This window comes from Gasterosteus aculeatus, chromosome 10 (assembly GCF_964276395.1).
Source record: "Gasterosteus aculeatus chromosome 10, fGasAcu3.hap1.1, whole genome shotgun sequence".
Classification (NCBI taxonomy): domain Eukaryota; kingdom Metazoa; phylum Chordata; class Actinopteri; order Perciformes; family Gasterosteidae; genus Gasterosteus; species Gasterosteus aculeatus.
Genome location: NC_135697.1, coordinates 15,478,442 through 15,496,163, shown reverse-complemented (window position 1 = coordinate 15,496,163; position 17,722 = coordinate 15,478,442). Strand labels below are relative to the sequence as shown.

The 17,722-nt window shown below is 48.6% G+C and overlaps 2 protein-coding genes across 7 annotated transcripts in view; one reads left to right on the top strand and one right to left on the bottom strand.

Annotated features, from left to right (window-relative positions):
* Nucleotides 1-24: 24 nt before the first annotated feature.
* Nucleotides 25-7,567, bottom strand: adck5 (aarF domain containing kinase 5). Of its 6 annotated transcripts, XM_040188406.2 has the most exons (16): nt 5,811-5,969; nt 4,832-4,913; nt 4,150-4,241; nt 3,915-4,064; nt 3,583-3,658; nt 2,862-3,062; nt 2,640-2,780; nt 2,432-2,545; nt 2,211-2,342; nt 2,043-2,126; nt 1,869-1,950; nt 1,618-1,696; nt 1,439-1,530; nt 1,089-1,341; nt 727-843; nt 25-646 (listed from the first exon to the last, which is right to left on the bottom strand). In XM_040188406.2, exons 3-16 carry the CDS (start codon nt 4,218-4,220, stop codon nt 544-546), a joined length of 1,695 nt encoding a protein of 564 aa, XP_040044340.1. In that variant the 5' UTR covers nt 4,221-4,241; nt 4,832-4,913; nt 5,811-5,969; the 3' UTR covers nt 25-543. The 6 variants fall into 6 exon arrangements, with proteins under 6 accessions (XP_040044340.1, XP_040044341.1, XP_040044337.1 ...); XM_040188407.2 differs by lacking the exons at nt 4,832-4,913; nt 5,811-5,969 and adding an exon at nt 6,840-7,567; XM_040188403.2 differs by lacking the exon at nt 4,832-4,913 and having other exon boundaries at nt 5,811-5,971.
* ctdp1 (CTD (carboxy-terminal domain, RNA polymerase II, polypeptide A) phosphatase, subunit 1) overlaps nt 6,899-17,722 on the top strand; it is a 31,444-nt gene continuing 20,620 nt past the window's right edge. Inside the window, exons 1-8 of the mRNA XM_040188402.2 lie at nt 6,899-7,451; nt 8,847-8,930; nt 9,629-9,722; nt 9,944-10,072; nt 10,928-11,078; nt 11,960-12,050; nt 12,497-12,663; nt 15,102-16,163. Coding sequence (XP_040044336.2) covers nt 7,117-7,451; nt 8,847-8,930; nt 9,629-9,722; nt 9,944-10,072; nt 10,928-11,078; nt 11,960-12,050; nt 12,497-12,663; nt 15,102-16,163 — 2,113 coding nt within the window. The 5' untranslated portion in view covers nt 6,899-7,116. The remainder of the gene's footprint in view (nt 7,452-8,846; nt 8,931-9,628; nt 9,723-9,943; nt 10,073-10,927; nt 11,079-11,959; nt 12,051-12,496; nt 12,664-15,101; nt 16,164-17,722) is intronic.

Here is a 17,722-nt window from a genome sequence, read left to right as displayed (position 1 = left end):
AACTGTAAGACACAAGTACCTGTATTGAAGGAGGTAGAACATTTTATTAGCATTGTTTAAATCTTTAAAATGATTTGGTTCGATGGCACTGGACTGTTCCTCTGACTGAAGAAATGCGGCCAAAACACCGACACGCAAGAGGTTCCTGCCGTCGCTCAGAAACCATTGATTTCATTTGACGGCGCAAAGATTCCTTTAAAACAAACCAGTTAAAACATTTATAAAAGCATTTGCTGTCCTAGATTCTTTCTCCAGAGTCTTAAAATGACACTTAAAAAAACCACAAGTGAATTAAAGTCCAGTCAGCTCTAAAGTTTGAAGCTCTGGTGAGTCCAGAGTCACTGAAGTGAGTTTGGTGTCAGCCGTGACACCTGAAGCCACAGAGTCCCGGTCCATTTGGTGTTGAAGCCTCGTGCAAATGTGAGCAGCACCATTACTATGGGAGGAGGTGAGGGGTGAGGGAGGAGGTGAGGGAGGGGGGGAGGGACAGCTCTCTCCCCTTGGATTGCATCGACTTTGCTTAGAAACGGTCTTTATTGTCCGCTACCTCAGGTAGTCGTACACGTCTGCGTCTAGAGATACGAGACCGAAGTAGGACAGCAGGCCCACGAGGGACCGCGTCAGACTCATCGCCGCCATCTCCCATCTGTCGAAGGGAAGAATAATCATCACCGTCACCTCGAGCGGAGTCAATCACAGGGCATCGCTTGCGTTCTATATGTTCACCTTAAAGCCAGTTGGAACTTCAGGCCCTCCCATGTCGTCCTCACCCAGCGGAAGAGCCAGAGCCTGGGCAGCAGCCCCGTCCTCGCCGCCTGAATCTTCCCCCAGCCGCGCACCGCACTGCAGCACAAGAGGGACGCCGTCTCCATCAAGCAGAGACTCAAACATGCTCGACAACGTGCTGTGAGCTTTCCTACAAACAGCCTCCTGCACGTTTTCCACCTGGAAACGTATCTCTCCATGTTGTTGTCTTAACAATAGGCGAATAATTGGGGCCGCGCGTTTCTGCCATCGATCCGGTACGGAGGCAGAAGAAGCGTCGCCCAGCATCATCCTTCAGATGCTGAATGGCGCTGAACACTGACCTCTTGGCCATGACGAAGTAGCGGTCCACCGGCGCTCCCAGCGTGATGTTGATGCTGCGCACCGTGTTGATGTTGCGGAACACGAGCAGCATGGGCCGCGGCATCGACTTCAGCACCTGCATGACGCCGTCGAAGCGCTCGCTGGCCATCTGCCGCATGTAGCTGGTCTCCTCCCGGCTCAGGATGTTGGACAGGCCGAGCTCCCGCATGTCGATGGGTCGCTGCAGCAGCATCTCGCAGAAGAGCAGGTACTCTGCGCGGCCGGCCGGGACACGAGATCGGGCGGTCAGTCGCAATGCGATTTCCCCAGAGGATTTCATTTTGATAGCCAAACAAAACGGTGTGCCCACCTTTGACTCCGAGCGCTCTGGAGTACTTCTCCATTGCGGCCTCGTCTCTGAGGACTATGGACCGCCACAGCTTGCAGAGGGCCGCTCTGTCACTAAGGAACACATTTTATTAAAAATGTCAGCGTTAGAGCTCACGGATAAACGTTCTCAGGTCACTGCACGAAGCCGAAGAGCCTCACCGCTGGCTGAGGAACTCGTACAAGCCGTGGTCCAACAGCACCAGCTCGGCCTTCTTGTCAGGACCTCGTCTCACCAGAACTGCAGACAAAAAGAATCCATCAGTAACAATAACTGCCTCTACCGCCGGTGTCCTCTTCAACAGACTGAGGGAAAGGAAGATGTCTCAGGGACGGAAGGATTGGGGAGAGCCAGAGAGATGTTACTGATGCTAAACACCAACGATGACATCATCCTTTAGGGGTGTGCTCACCGTTTCCAGGATGAGGGTCGGCGTGGATGAAGCCGGTGTAGAATATTTGCTCGGCGAACGTTCGGATCAGCTTATCGGCGGTCTGCAAAGCGAACATTCGATGAGGCGTTTCAGTGACCCCCCCCCCCACCCCCCCTCTGAATGTCAGCGGCCGTGTCGGGTGCACCAGCTCACGTCTTTCAAACTCAATCCCTGTCTTCTAATTTCCTCCACGTCGTTGATTTTGCACCCGTTGCAGAACTCCGCCGTCAACACCCTCTTCGGGTTGGGGAGAGAGAAAAAGCTTTAGCCGGGGGAAAGATCCGACACCCGGTCGCTTTCTACCTCGGAGCGCCACCTCACCTTGCTGGTTTGCTCCCAGAAGACTTTGGGTACCACAACAAAACTGAAGTGTTTCAGCTCCTCTGCGCACCTCTCGGAATTCTTGGCCTCGTTCTCAAAATCCAGCTCTTGACTCAGTGTCCCCTTCAGGTCCTGGTTAAGAAGCAGGAATCAATAACCGTGGGAGGGAGACACAGGCGTGTAAATACTGGCAGGTTAAACGGGTTAGAAACTCTTTTGACCTTGAGAACCCATCGGAATCCAAAGCTGGGGTGCATGAATTTCACAACATCCAGCAGGATCTCTAATGTTCTGATATCCCCGTCGAAGCGATCCCTGAGGTCGATGTACTGCACCTGTGGGCACCGGAATTTTTTAAAAACAATGGATGTACCACCTCCCGAAAACAGCAAGAGGGGACTTACAGCGCGGGATCGAGGTGGCGCTCACCTTCACGGCGACCGGTGTCCCGTCGAACAGCTCCGCCTTGTGGACCTGGGCCAGGCTGGCGGCGGCGATGGGCTCGTAGTTGAACTCTTTGAAAATCTGCTCGGGGGTCTTGTCGAAGTCTTCCCTGAAGAGGGCGTCCACCTGGTGCAGACACAGAGACATTTCAGGCCGAGCCGCGCGCCCCGCCGGGTCTCGGCGGCGGCGGCGGCGGCGGCTGCTCACCTCTTTGCTCCTGCGGTTCAAGGCCTTGTCTTCCAGCACTTGCAGGGTGCGGATGTACTCGGGGGGCAGCAGGTGGTTAAAGGAACACAGACCCTGGCCGAGCTTGATGTAAATCCCTCCGTTGCTGAGGGCTCCTTCCACCATGCAGTCCGCCGCCCTTTGGTGGCACGCTGACATCTCGGCCAAGTAGGATGGGCTGCTCTAGCGGGGGGAGGGAGGCGGAGACGTGATTGTACACCCACAGCGCCAGAGGGCGGAACGCAAGTACATCTGGGACCAACAGCCGACCAGGTATCCGATTCTCTATTCTGTTTTTGGGGCATTTTTTTTAAGCCGGGTCCATGAGCCCGTCAATCCCCGGTGCTGACCGCTGGCATTGTGATGGATACGTCACGCAGTCTTTTGGGTTGGATTCAATTGCACCAATGTTTATAAGAGACTAAATTTCATTTTTTATTATAAAAAGTCACAAATGACCCCTTAATGATACCAAAAGCTGATCAAAAGCGTAACAGCATTGTGAACAGTGAATTAAAAACGCTCACTACAGTTTGTGTGATTCCCATTGAAAATGTTCATATTTCTAAGTGACGTTTGATGCAATTGGAGTTTACTGTCGCGCAAGTTCGAACTCCTCGAACGTGCTTGAGAAGAGCCGCCCTGCGGTTGCGAGGGGAGGTCGTGATCATCAGACTGATCACGAAGTGGTTGGAGAACTTACCTCGTCTCGGCCCCGGAGAGCCACGTTACTGGTCCACCAGTAATCCACAGAGATCAGCATTCCCACAGAGAGACACCTGAGGACACACAGACACGAGGCATGGATTTTTGGTCATATGACTCAGGGTTTCATCTCGTGATTGACTAGCAGGGTATCAGTTGGCCGTGTACCCGAGTGCGGGGAATTCAGGCAGGAACAGCTTTTAAACATGTACACGTATATGAAAGTCCATAAGCAGACGGTCGGGTAGCTTATGATGTTCTCACGTTAACAATCACTGGCTCTTTTCTGCAAAACCGGTGCAGGACGCGTTCAAGGATTTCATCCCAAACCTGCAGAAGCGACCGAATCCTTCGATCAAAACCTTCGTCCTCCTCCGGTCGCTGGGGTCGGAGACGGCGTACTGGACGCCCGCCGCCACGGGGAGGCCGACCGAGACGCCGACAAGCGTCTTCCATAACAGGCCCCTGCGCTTTCCTTCCCTAAGGGCAGGAAGACAATCAGTTCATCGAGACGGAAACATCGGCGTGGACGGGAGCCAGTGGGAGACGGCGGCCCGGCCGCTACCTCAGTGAGCCGAAGGGTCTGTTTCTTTGGAGCGCTGCGCCGGGACGTGCACATCTTCGGAGCAGAGCCATGTGATGGTGACACAACTTTAACTAAAGAAAGGGGGGGGGGGAGGAGAGACACATGATCGTTGTCAGACATCCGATTGTCAACCATTGAACTGTGAATCATTACTGGAAGGTTCAGAAACATCTGATTTACTGGAACATCTGGAGCGTCCCATGTTCCCCACCACGTAAAAAGCCTGCGATCGTCAACAGTTGCAGTTCAGAATCATTGGCTCACATGAGAGACTCATCACATTGCAATTGCAGGCTAAATTGTAGCACTTAAGTTGTACGTATAATGGCACTTATCTATAGCGAGTAGTAAATCAGCTTATTTGAAAAAATTGCACTTTCTTGTTCTTCTGAGTTTGTGTCCTTATGGTTGAAATGCTCTTATTGTGAGTCGCTTTTGGATAAAAGCGTCAGCTAGACTAACATGTAATGTAAATATTAAAAGTTAATAAAAATTGGTTGCAGACACAGTGCAGCTCCGAGAAAGAGAGGCAAGGCGTTTTTTTCATGCGTTACTATTCTAAACTATAATCATTACTATGATGTGGATTATTTGAACCTTTTCTTGTTCATTGATTTGTACGCTGTTGATGTTTTTGAAGGTGCTTCAGTAATCATCTTACTTGGACGCCGGTTACTGTTCAATATCAGTCATGGCTTGATCTGCAGATTAATATCCCGGTTAAAATGGATAATCACTCCGACCTTCAGTCCAAAACACAAATACATTTGTGTGAGGAGTATAAAGCAGGTTGTAAGGAACTTGTTGTTTGACTTTCACTTGCTTCTTCACTCTTTTTCATCGCCTGACTGACTGGATTGATCAAGTATTCATGTCCTTTAGCACGCAGAGCTCTTTCTGATGGACTTTGCCCGGTAGTTGGGTAAGTTATTGAGGTAGATTGTTCCCTTCCTGAGACTTAAAAGCACGAGAAGCCAAAGTAGATTAAAGATCTGACTCATACACATGTGTACAGACACACACACAGATAATATGGAGTTGAGTAACAGCAGGGGATTGTGTATTTGTGTGTGTGTGTGTGTGTGTGTGATGAGAGAGAGGGACGGGGTCTAGATCAAGGCCAATACGACCAGCCGGGGGACTTGGTTTGTTTGTGTTCGCTGTCCACAGCTGGGGGACAAAATGTCTCCGCTGCTGACAAATTGATGCTGAGATAACAGTGATGTCAGGGACCTGAGCACCGAAACATCAACACGCTTCCCGTCACTCTCCACCTCAACGTGAAGCATATGATGAAACGTGTATAAGAGGCTCGTGTTGCTAGCTAGCGTTAAGTTATGTCAGCTTACATTATAGCTGCAGATAATAACGGAATATTGCAGTTTTGTAACCACAACACGTCCAGTTAGTTGAACGATACGCCGGTAAGTTGCCGACGTGGCCAGTGTGTCTTTTACACACCAATAAGGCTTCTACTCCTTAACCCGTTTAATAAGTTGGTTGTTTTATGTCACTAACGTGAACAATAACGCTGACCTTACATTTAAAGTTACGGAGACCTGCCGGGGCAACTTGCTAACTTCGGGCTAATGCTAAAAACAAAACGAGCTAAAATTACGATTTAAGAAAGAGTTATTTACCGCCCGCGTGGTCTCTCCTGCCATGTGGAATAATGAAATATCTGTGCTCACAATGGCTATTTAGCGTCCAACTTGCCCTTTCAGGTAATGTACCCAATCGGTGCACCCATTGGTGCCCCCTCCCCGGTCACCCGGCAGCTAGCATGCCCAAGAAGAAGGGCGAGAAAGAGGGCGGGAGTGTTCCCCCCTACCAGCTTCCGTCTTCGCTTTAATCCCGTTCGTCAGACATATGCTTTTTTAATTATTTTTTTGCTCATAGGTACAACTATATACTCCGTCCAGACCCAAGAGTTTAGTTGAGGAAGAGAAAGTAGGACATTCACTGGTAGAATAATTGCCTCTGTCCGTTTGAAGGTGTCTTTTTGATGACAACACCACAAATGCTGGCTGACGTTTCCCAGGCGCCGTGTGGGGCGGGCAGACAGCCATCTTGACGGTGGACTCTCTGGTAGGCGGTACCAGAATGATACGATTAAACGCAGTGTTTCACTCAATACCGCCTCCTTTTCATTGATATGCATCATGTCCCCTTCTCGTCCTACTCCAACTGCCCAGACATAACGTTAACGTTAATCAATGACGGTGGTATATAGGACTCATGTGCAATTAAACAAACATGCTTCCCTTCGGCAAAGCTTAATTAACTTAGACGTACGCCAACGTTAAAGTATACCCTTTAGATTATTAACCATTGCGTACAATAATAAATGCGGTACTCACAAGTAAGTAACTCAAAACGAGACTGGTTTAATATTATTATTTTTATGTTGCATCTTGCATCAGGTATTTTGGTCCCTGTGAGCTCAGACGTTCTCAAGGTTTATGCAAAGTTGTAATAAAGACAAAATAAATAAAGATCTATGTTGGCTTTATTGGATTTTTTACAGAGGTTGTTGAAATTGATCTCTTTCATAGAATATTGTCCGCGTGTAGCCGCTGATGACAAAACCCACTAAAATAAACAAAACTTTTGGGGGTTTGGAACTATCATTATTAACACTATTATTTTTATTTTATTTTGTAAAATACCGGAATTTGCGTTTCCGTGCAACAGGCTGCGTGGTCCGCCGGATGCTGGAGCGACCCGTGTCGCTGCAGTGTCGCGCTTTCCTGTTTACGGGCGGGAAGAGCAAACGTAGCTGACTGGAAGAGACCGCGTTTAAAACCGACAGCACGTTTGGTTTTAACTCCCTTCGATGCACACGGGTTCGCGGGGTTTTAATGATACACCGGGCACCGCGAGATCTTTTGGATACGTTTTAAAGTGGACCGTTGCAGAAAAGTAAAGGGGGTAGCGCGGAAACAGATGGCGGATCCTCCTGCAGATTCTGGCGGCGGTAGAGGTGTCGGCTTCGGCGGTGGAGCAGCAGCAGCAGCAGCGGCGGCGGCGGCGCAGCAGGGCCCCACGGTGCAGGTGGCCGACATCTGCTTGCCGAAGGGGGCTCTCCCTCTGCGGCTTCTGGAGTGGAAAGTCAAACCCGGCTCCCACGTCAACCTGGACTCCGTGCTAGCGCTCTGCGCTCCGATACCCGCGGAGAAGGGGGCAGAGGTTGCCAGGCAGCCGGAGAGAAAGGTGAAATCGGACCGTTCCGGAGTAGTCAAGGAGCTATGCTGTCAACTAGGGCAAGTCATACCTCCCGGGTGAGTCAGTCCGCTAGCTAGCGTACCCCCCTCCTGTACGGCCGCAGGCAACGTGTCAGCTGTAGTCTTGGTACCGCTTTGCTCGCAGTTGACTTCCCCAGTAGAGTATCGTTCCTAAGCTAACGAGCTAAACTTGCTATACGTGCTAGGCAACGTTAGCTTGTTTGCTAGCCGCGCCGACACTCGGGTCATCAAGTCAGTCAAAACAAACGAGCAGACGTTTCAAAATAAAATAGTGTTGTTTTTGATTGTTTTTCTCTGCGCGTTTTAGCCGTTTCGGGTACAGTGCGCGTACCAAACACGCGTTAGCCAAATGTAACCAAACATTACATGTAATTACTGTTAGCTCTTAAGTCCGATAAACCTGCTGTCACGCTGACCGCCAAAATACGTTTACGCTTTTATTTTGAAGGCACAATCACGTGAAGACTTGCCTCGCTCTGTTTGCCTTGACGCATCCGTCCCTCGCGTGCACTGAGCGCACAGGTGGGTCAGTTTGACAGTTACAGGACAGGCCCGAGGTAGCTGCTGTCCCACTGAGTTTGAACCGGCCGATTTTCATCCCAGTTTTCTCTTGCTCGCAAATTAGCGTCATGTGTGCCTTTCAGCAGCTTCTTAGTGTATTAGGTTTAAAACATTTGATTTGGTATCGATAATTAAAATGTACATCTCTGATGCCCAATTTTGTCCCGCCAGTGAAAACAAGTGCTGCCTTCAGGTGTCCCTTGTAAACTTCTGCTCCTGGCTCTGTAAATCAGTGCTGGTTGCACGATATAACAATAAAAGTGTTTGTAATATATATTAGAATATGAGAAAGATGTCAGTCAAATGGGTCTTTTTTATATATAAAAACAGGTGACTAATAAGTTTTCAGCTGAAGAAGGAAAAGAAACGTGCAAAAAACTTTTCCTCAATAGGTCAACTTTGTTAGTTACAAAGCAGCTCTGGGCCCAGATATTGATCAAGAAAAAACTCATTTTAAAACTCTGCATTTTCCTGTCACTCAAAGCATGTTGTTGACAGATAATCTATGAGCTTCAATCGCTAAATCATGTAACATCTAATTAATTGAATTTACACCTACGCCTGGCAAGCCGTAAGAAAATGTTCTTCTAATGAGAATCCTGCCTAAACAGGAGACTACCGAATGCATTATTACTGGTTTATTGATTAGCACGCATTCACACTAAGGATAGAGAGGGTGCAAGGTTGGTGGTTCGAGCCCTGGCTGCCCCAAGTGTCCCTGAGCAAGACACCTAACCCCTAATTGCTCCCCCGGCAAAAATAGAAAGCCATGGGTTATAAATGCAATTTAAGTCGCTTTGGATAAAAGCGTCAGCTAAATGACCTGTAATGTAAAATGTAATGTAACATTTCTTTTTCTTTTTTTTTCAGGGGCGTCGTCGTCAGAATAGAAGAATGCAGCCATCCAATAGTAATGAAGGGTTTATGTGCTGAATGTGGCCAAGACCTGACTCAGTAAGGAAATCCCCAAAAACTAGTTGTACCTATAAATGAATTTCTTTTCAATCTTGTGTTTAATGATGATATATATTGTGATCCCACTATGACCCTCACGACGCACAGACCTGAAGAACATTCCTGAAATGAATGCTTACATTTTCACACGGGCACCCACCATATTTAATAATCTATCTTTTTAACGGTGTCATGTTGTTGTCCATTCAAACTGGCGAAATACAAGTCGGGCCCAAAGTGTCTGGGGGATTCTGTATTGTTAGAAACCATCAGGGGGCACCAGAGATCAGAGAGTTGAATACGAGTGTGATAAACGTCTCTCTCCAGGTGTCAGTTTGATAGAGATGTGGAATGTAAAGCTGTCAGTCTGAGACGAGCTGCATTTGTAGCTGCTTTTATCGATTTAAAGAAGTCCCAGTAGGTTGTTGACCGTGAGGTTAAAGTGTTGCTTTAATGTTTCATGAGAAGTTGTATTAGGAATTGCACATTACAAATATTTTACAGCCGGGAATCTTCTTTTCATGCAATCTGATAACAACAACCCAAATCATTTGCTGTCAACTGTTGTATTTTCTGTACTAAGCGCTGATGAATAGTGTGTTCACACAAGCCCCTTTTCGGTTCAGCCCCGATGTGTTAAAGGTGCTAAGAGATACTCAAAGCACGTGACTCACACCATCTTTTTTTATCCTTCTCAGGCTGCAAGGCACAAATGGGAACCAGCAAACTCCCATCTCCACAGCAACCGTCTCCATGGTGCACAGTGTCCCCGAGCTGATGGTCAGCTCTGAGGTGAGTCATGTGACGGAGATCCATGGGCCAGTAGGCCATATCAAATGTATGTTTATATGTCATGGTTATGCCCTTTCTAAAATATCTGTGTGAAATGGTCGTGGACCATTGCAATATTTACCATCGGAATATACATGGACGTTTTTTTCCGTTGTCCTTACATTCTGTATCATCACATATTCGCTGTTATTTCATCCCTCATCTTTGTTCCCTCTCGAAAGCAAGCAGAAGAGCTGGGAAGAGAAGACCAGCAGAGGCTCCACCGGAACCGAAAGCTGGTCCTGATGGTGGATCTGGATCAGACGCTGATCCACACCACTGAGCAGCACTGCCAGCGCATGTCCAATAAGGTATCATCCAAGAGCATCACTCCTCTCCACGGTCACCCCTAGGGTTGCCAACTTCCTCAACCCCAAAAGAGGGACACTTTTTTTCCAGGTGTGCGCGGGGGGGCACGCCATGGCTAATGGATAATTTATCGGCGGCATACTGTGCAAAACGCTTTCCTGCTTTAACCCATGACATTTTGGCTTCCCGTTCTTTTTTTATAGCTGCAAAGTCTTTTTTTCTTTGAAGGTTCACTGCTCATTTTGACACACGATAACGCTCACCTCCCAGTGGCCAGTTCAAACAAACTGTCACCAACAAGCAACAACCGCGTCCCATAGCAACGGTCGCGTGAGTTTTTGGCGCGTTTAAAGAAGCCTATTATTGGCCGTCTAAAAAAAAAAAAATATATATATATATATATATATATATATATATATATTGGCTGTGATTGGAATATGAGACTGGAGCTGTCCCTGACGGGACATATCAGAATCACCCATAAATCGGGATGTCCCGGACAATTCGGGACGGTTGGCAACCCTAGTCACCCCGGATCAGAACGTCTCTCTCTTTTAATCTCCTTCACGTGAACTACTGGGTGCATCGTTCCCCCTCTGTATGACAGTCAGCATTTCACTCCTACACTTTCATGTGTTCACTGGAAAAACACATAAAAAAAATATTCATCTTTTATAAACAAGCTCAGTGGGGATTTCTTGGAAATGCTTATAATTGAAAGTTTTCAGCCCGTCAGCGTGGTTCCAACCAAAGTTCACGATCAAAATATTTTAAGTTGTTTAAGTGTTGAGGCTCTGAAATCTGTGCATTTCACCGATGGCGGCGGCGTTGTTGACGCTCTTGTTCTCCCCGTTCAGGGTATTTTCCACTTCCAGCTCGGGCGAGGGGACCCGATGCTCCACACGAGACTGCGGCCGCACTGCAAGGCGTTCCTGGAGAAAATCGCCAAACTCTACGAGCTGCACGTCTTCACCTTCGGGAGCCGCCTTTATGCACACACCATCGCCGGTAACGGCCTCTCGTAACCTCGTATCTAAATGTGACTTTCACTTGTACCTCCTGTTGCTGTCCATGAGAGGGGAGTGTCTGCTCATGTTTGATGGCATGCTGGCTCACTGCTGAGCATCTAGCGTCTCTGAGGGTCATCAGCAGGCTGATCGGTGACAACACTCTGGCTGCTTACATGCAAAAAATCTGCGAGCGGCTGAGTCCTCTGGTAGCTGACTAATACGACCTTCTAAGATGAAAATGTTGCAGTTTGCAGTTCAGGGCTTGATTATACAGAAGCGGCGGTTGTTTGTTTATATGCTGTCTTTTTGGCGTCCTTGGAGCACTTCTTCATCGTACTGTATTTAATAGAAGCGGCCTTGGTCCAGTACTATTCTATCTGCACGGTGTGAATGTTTAATGGCTGCACGCAGCAGAGCAAAATGCTAACAGCTAGCCTCCTACTGCGCCTCAATTAAAGCCGTGCAGTTGTCATGATCGGGGTAAATAAGCTTTATAGAGTCAAACCGTTGTTTGTACCAGGCTGTAAGCTTGTTAATTACTGCTGTTCACAAGGCATCTTAACACGGGGCTCGATGGGGATGGAACGCTTTCAGGCTTCAGCGCGGAGCCCTGAAGGTCGGAGGAAGAGGTCGGTCTCTTGTCCACAGGGCTCTGTCCACAGCCTGAGAGGGTTTCCAAGGCTTTATTCTACCAGAATACACCAGGGGAAAGGTAGTGGACAGAGGGGCTGTTTTATTGATAAGAGGATAGTTTGGTTGTTAGTGGTTCGCTGTAGCGTTTGTATCTTGGCGATACAAATGGGGAAGTTGAATGGGGATCATTTTTTTTTTCCACATCACCCCTTAATCTCCTTTTTGTTTTTAAATGTATTTTTGTAGGTTTTCTGGATCCCGAAAAGAAGCTGTTCTCTCATCGGATCCTTTCCAGGGATGAATGCATCGACCCTTTCTCCAAGACGGGAAATCTTAGGTACCGCGGGAATTTGCAGTGTCATCTGTTGAAGCACGACGAGACGGCGACGCACTGCGTGTCTCGTCTGGGTGGCGGCGAAACAGTTGGTGGAGGATCCACACTGCATGTTGGCAGCAGTGAATTTGTCCAAATTGTTTCCTTGCTTCTGCCGTTGTTATTGTGAACAATCTGTCTCTCGATTGTCGGCGATTTGAGGAAGAGCCATCTATTATTCTCCCTCTGTGTCGCTGCTGAACGGCTGACGGTGCAACTCCCTGCAATGAGATATTTATATATATATATATATATATATATATATATATATATATATATATATATATATATATATATAGTAGTTCTATAGTTATAGCCAAACACACTCTGAGTCAGTGCGACATCACTGCAGCCAAAGAGAGATAAATAACAGCCTCACGTTGCACATCTGGATTCCGTTTGTCTCACAGGAATCTTTTCCCGTGCGGCGACTCCATGGTCTCCATAATCGACGACCGGGAGGACGTGTGGAAGTTCGCGCCAAATCTCATCACCGTGAAGAAATACATCTACTTCCAGGGCACCGGGGACATCAACGCCCCCCCCGGGTCGCGGGAAGCCCAGATGGCAAAGAAAGGTACCGTGCCAACACGCGTCCGGGTTCTTTCACACCTGTGGGGAGTTTTATTTTGAACATGTATATGCTTTGTTTCATTTTAGTTGTAGTCTGAGTTGCAGTTTTATTTATTTGCTTAAACAAACCCAGAGGAGCAAACGTTGAAATTAAATCCATTAGCGGACAGAAGTTTGTGCAGCACTTTATTGTCTCTTTATTTCTGTTCTTTGGTGTCACAAGAAGCTAATGAAGAAATCACTCTGAGCAGTTTCATCCAACTGAAAACCGTCCGTATGTCACGATGACCCAGCGGGGGGAGACAGAACACAGATGTGCACGAGGCGTCTCTACACCCCCCTCAGGCACCTTTTTAATGGACATAACGGGCTGAAGTCATGGACAAAGTGGTCCGACACAAGCACAGCCGCTTTGACTGATTTCTCCTTTTATTTATTGAGGAAAATGCCTGTGCTGATTCTCACGCGTGTTGATTTGCATAAATAGGTCACATGGTCTTCTAAAGGTCAACTATGATGTCGTTTCATTAACAGATTTCACAACAGCAGATTGATTTCGGAGCGAACACATCTGCTGTTTGTTTTCACTGACAGCTCCAGAGTCCACCTTCATCTCACAGGGCTCCGCTCCCCGTGTTTGTTTTCGTTATGATTTTGATTGGCTGCTGTCAAATCAGACAGAGGCACAGAGCGTCCATCGCTGCGTCTCACGGACACCGAGTCCAGTGTAACAAATTCTGGGCAAACCGTTAAGAAATTCAACGAAAGATTTGATTCGGTCGTTGTTTATTGCCTCACTGCTGTTGAAATTTGGAGAACACCAAGACTTTAAGTCCCACTAGTATATCAGATATTACACATTTTTATTGTGATGAAATTATATTAATTATGATGCTAGCTACAACGTCTTATATTCTCTAAATATGCGCTTGATGCAGAAGACATTCATGTCGGTATAAAATATATGATTTATAAATTAGGATTCTTAACTGACTAAATTTGATTTCACCAATTGATGCTAAAAAATTTAAAGAAAAAAGGAGAGGAAAGTGACGGCATGTTTCCACGACAACGCTGTGACGCCTCTACCGCAGCAGCTGGTGAGCGAGCGATTAACGTCCAACTGCGGCTTGAAAAAAACCCTTTTCTCCGTCAAGTTTTCAGTCACTCCTTCGAATAGTTTTCTCATTTTAGCCCGTTGGTTGCGGGTCGCTTCCTGCCTGTCATACTCTCAAAGATCATCGTTCGTCTCAACAGACCCGCCGTGCAATAAACGAAGCGATGACTCTGTCCTCGGTCACGCCGTTCATCACACAGGCGATAAATAGTCATCAACGCTGCACCGCCGCGGCGTCAGTTTACACGATGAGCCTCCACACCTCGATCCGCCGACCTCATCGTGAATCAAACGCAGCTGTCGAGGGAACGAGAGAGACTCAACGGGCGCCGGTACTTTCCCCTCTGCGCGCTGAGCTCGCCGCGTTACTCTTCATTATCGCCGGAGCCAGCCAGTGTGTCTCCCCGGGGACTTTTTGGAGGGACCCCTTCATTTACACCCACTCTCGGGCTGTTACGTCAATTACCGACGAGTCGTGGCTGCGCTCAACAGATGCCGGGCTCAGCGACGGCCCGAGGGTTGTGGATCCGTCGGAAAAAAGACACAAAAAAACCCCAACATATTTTACCCCATGTAAATACAATTTGTTCTCCCTTAAGCAAATCCACTGCTGCTTTGCAAGTCAAATAGTATAAGTTGATATGTTCTGGCAACTACACATTTACATAAAGGGTTTGACTAAATCTGCATTTCTCTTCTTTTTATTTCTTTTAGTTGCACAAGAGGCTTTAGACACAATGTTGATGTATGAAAGGCAGCGAGCGGCTCAACAATGTACTTAAACGTTTTCTTTTGGAGCTGAAGGGAGCTAATTAGTCATGTGACTCACAGGGAACCACCCGTGTCACATGACACGGCCATTTGACCGTTGATCGTTATCGCATTACTGATATGCACGGCGTGATTGTCGTCCTGTCCTCTAGATTTTATCTCGCGCTCAAACTGAGTCATTTGCACCGGAGGGACTCGTGATGTCGGCCAAACGCGGGCAACCGGAGCCGCTGAAGCACTAGTGTGAAATGTCAGGGAGGTTCTTACCAAGACGGGCCTCCCAGAATGCATTTGTGCTGCGTGCATGATCACTGCTCAGGCAGGTTACATTGTGTTTCACACGTCGCAGCAGCTTATTTAAAAGACTTTTTTTTTTTTTTTTTTTTTTGAGGGTATCTATGGACGTGGTGCTAAAACGTGGTCAAACTATTTGTGTGCGCTCCATTATCTCCGTGGTGGTCCGGGTGGGGAACCACATGTAAAATGTCCTGATTGTCACAAGCCCCCACCGGGTTTATGGCTTCATGTGTTTGTTTTAATGTGTCTCGTTCCAGCTGGAGGCCCGTTGGGTCGCCCGGCGGAGAGCGCAGAGGCCGCGGGGACGCCGAACGCCGACGAGCAGAGTAACGGCGACAGGAAACGGGCGAAAGACGCCAGCCTCCTTCCCGGTAGGGAGGAGTCCACGGCGGCGGCGGCATCTTCTCAGGGAACACAGGCGAACGAACGGACACACCTCACAGAGGCGGAGGAGGACGAGTCGGGGAAGGGTCGAGGGTCAGAGGCGGAGCCTGGGGCGGCAGCGGCGGCGAGGGAAACTCGGGTGGGCGACGGGAAGCTCGCGAAGGAAGACGAAAGCAACAGGACACTGGAGACACGGGAGGCGGAGGGCGGCGCCGGCTCCTCCGCGCCGAGCCACGAGTCCAACAACCTGGACTTTGATCTTTCTAGCGACAGCGACAACGACTCCGCCGCCGAGAGGCCTCCCTCATCAGAGAGCGACGGGGAAGCCAAGTCGAGCCGGGCGAAGAAACCCGGGCGGGAAGGAGTCCCGCCGGGCGCCGGGGACGGAGACGAAGAAGGCCGGCGTGAAGGGGACAACGGACGCGAGGCGGCAGAACCGTCGGGAGTTCTTCCCCCCGACCCCGAGCTGGGAAACGGCTGCTCGGACAGGACGGAGCCGGAGACGGAGTCGCAGAATAGCGAGCAATCCGGGGTCACCATGGGGGAGGAGCTTCTGGACCAGAGCATGGAGGACGAAGAGGAGGAGGAGCAGCAGGAGGAGGAGGAGGAGGAGGACGTCGACCAGGACGATCACCTGATCTACCTGGAGGAGGTGCTGGAGAGGATCCACGCGGAGTACTACGCGCGCTACGAGGCCTACCTGAGGAAGGAGGCCGCCGAAACGCCGGACATCCGCAAGATCGCCCCGGAGCTGAAGGGCAAGACGCTGGAGGGCACGACGCTGGTGTTCAGTGGCCTCTACCCGACCAACTACCCCATGGAGAGGACCCGCGAGTTCTACCACGCCAAGGCACTCGGCGCCAAGATCGCCAAGAACCTGGTCCTGAACGCACAGGACGCCGGTCGGACGACGCATCTCATCGCAGCGAGAGCCGGTACGTGGAGGCGTGTGGGGGGGGGGGAGGGGCGTGCATGGGCATTTGTCCGCCTTAAAGTCGGCCGTGAAAAGATCTTTCATGCACTTTTTTTTTTTAGTTGGCTGTGTGCTTTAATTGGTGCAAGTTACGGGTTGCTAATGAGGGCAGAATCCAACAGGGGTCATGTAAGGATTGTTTAAATGCCCGAAATATTCCCAGACAAAGTCAAAACTTTGACTGGGCGGAAATAATTGAGATCGAATACAGTGTCATCAAGGTCCGCCATTCCAGCACGAATGCAGCTTTAAATAATTAAACGCACAATGGCGTCACGCAGAGCTCCTCGAGGCCGCCGCTTCTCGTGTAATTAGACCCACTTGATTGACAGAAGCACGGCTCACTGCGTTCCCGCGCTCGAGCACTATTATGAGCCGAGAGGCTGTTTGTGTTTCCCTGCTTCAAAAGGTCTGCAGGAGAGCTTTTGCATTTTCAGGTCCAAGAATACGCACACGGCTTAAAGGGAAGTGACCGACTCGATGGTCAATCGCCCTGTTTTTTTGCGTCGATGCCGCACAAATACAGTTGTCGTTTTTTTTTTTTAAGCACACTCCCGTCGTCAGTGGTTACCGCGGGGGGGCTGCAGTCGCTCTCTTTCTGCGAGGTCACGAGTTACGTTCAAGCCACCGAGGACTCAGTGGAAATGTTCTTCTGTCTGAAGAGCACCCGAAGCGGATTCACGCCCGCGTCGCCTCCAATCCGGTTTACCTTCTGCAAAACAAGCACCGGGGGGGGGGGGACAGCGTTGCCGTGGGAGCCGGCTCTCCGCTGTGAGCGGCACTTGGAAATCAGTGCTCGTGTGCTTCACAAGGAGAGAAAAGTCAGCCAACGACGTACGAGCAGTGGGTCATTTGGTCTGGAGAGAGAAGGCACATTCGAAGGACATTTCTCTCAAAAAACTGGTAGATTTCAGTCATTATTATCTGTTGCAAGGCATTTATGCAACGAGGTGTTACACACAGAAGGAGGCTTTTTAAAAACAGCCCCATTGATTGATTCTTTGTTGGCGGTTGACGACACGGCCCTAAAATAATATCACGTTTTAGTAATATTTGTGTAATAATAATAAGTAAATGATAAACAGCATCGATTCTCCATTTCACTTCAAATATTAAGCAAGAAATTAACATTTTATCTCTTGTTTTTTTTTTTTTTTTTTGGTTTACAAACTTATTTTAAAGATTAGAATACATTGTCTCTATTAAGTGAACCATATTTTCCGTTTCAGACACAAAATGACTAATAATTAACTCCTCCAGAACGGCTTAAAGATAAATACCACTTATTTATCTTCATACAGTCAGCTATTATTTCTGCACATTACCATGAAGCTGATGGAGAAACGTTCTCTTCTGTGAGCCCGGTTTGCCTGAGAAGACCGACGGTTCCTTTTGTGTTTGATCGTGTAAAACAAAAACAACCTCCGATGAAGAATTCACTTTGTTGTCTCCTTGTCTGACGTCAGTAAGACTCATTCGTGCAGAAACACTTTCTCTCTCTCTCTCCGCGCGGATTCAACC

What these genes read in the sequence shown, in the direction of transcription:
- adck5 (XM_078080957.1), bottom strand. Translation starts at nt 5,834, where the DNA reads ATGGCAGGAGAGACCACGCGGGCG. An exon ending in GGATTCGGTCGCTTCTGCAG is followed by an intron (nt 3,659 to 3,914) that starts GTTTGGGATGAA and finishes GTGTGTCCTCAG; the next exon opens with GTGTCTCTCTGTGGGAATGC. An exon ending in TCTGGGAGCAAACCAGCAAG is followed by an intron (nt 2,127 to 2,210) that starts GTGAGGTGGCGC and finishes CCCAACCCGAAG; the next exon opens with AGGGTGTTGACGGCGGAGTT.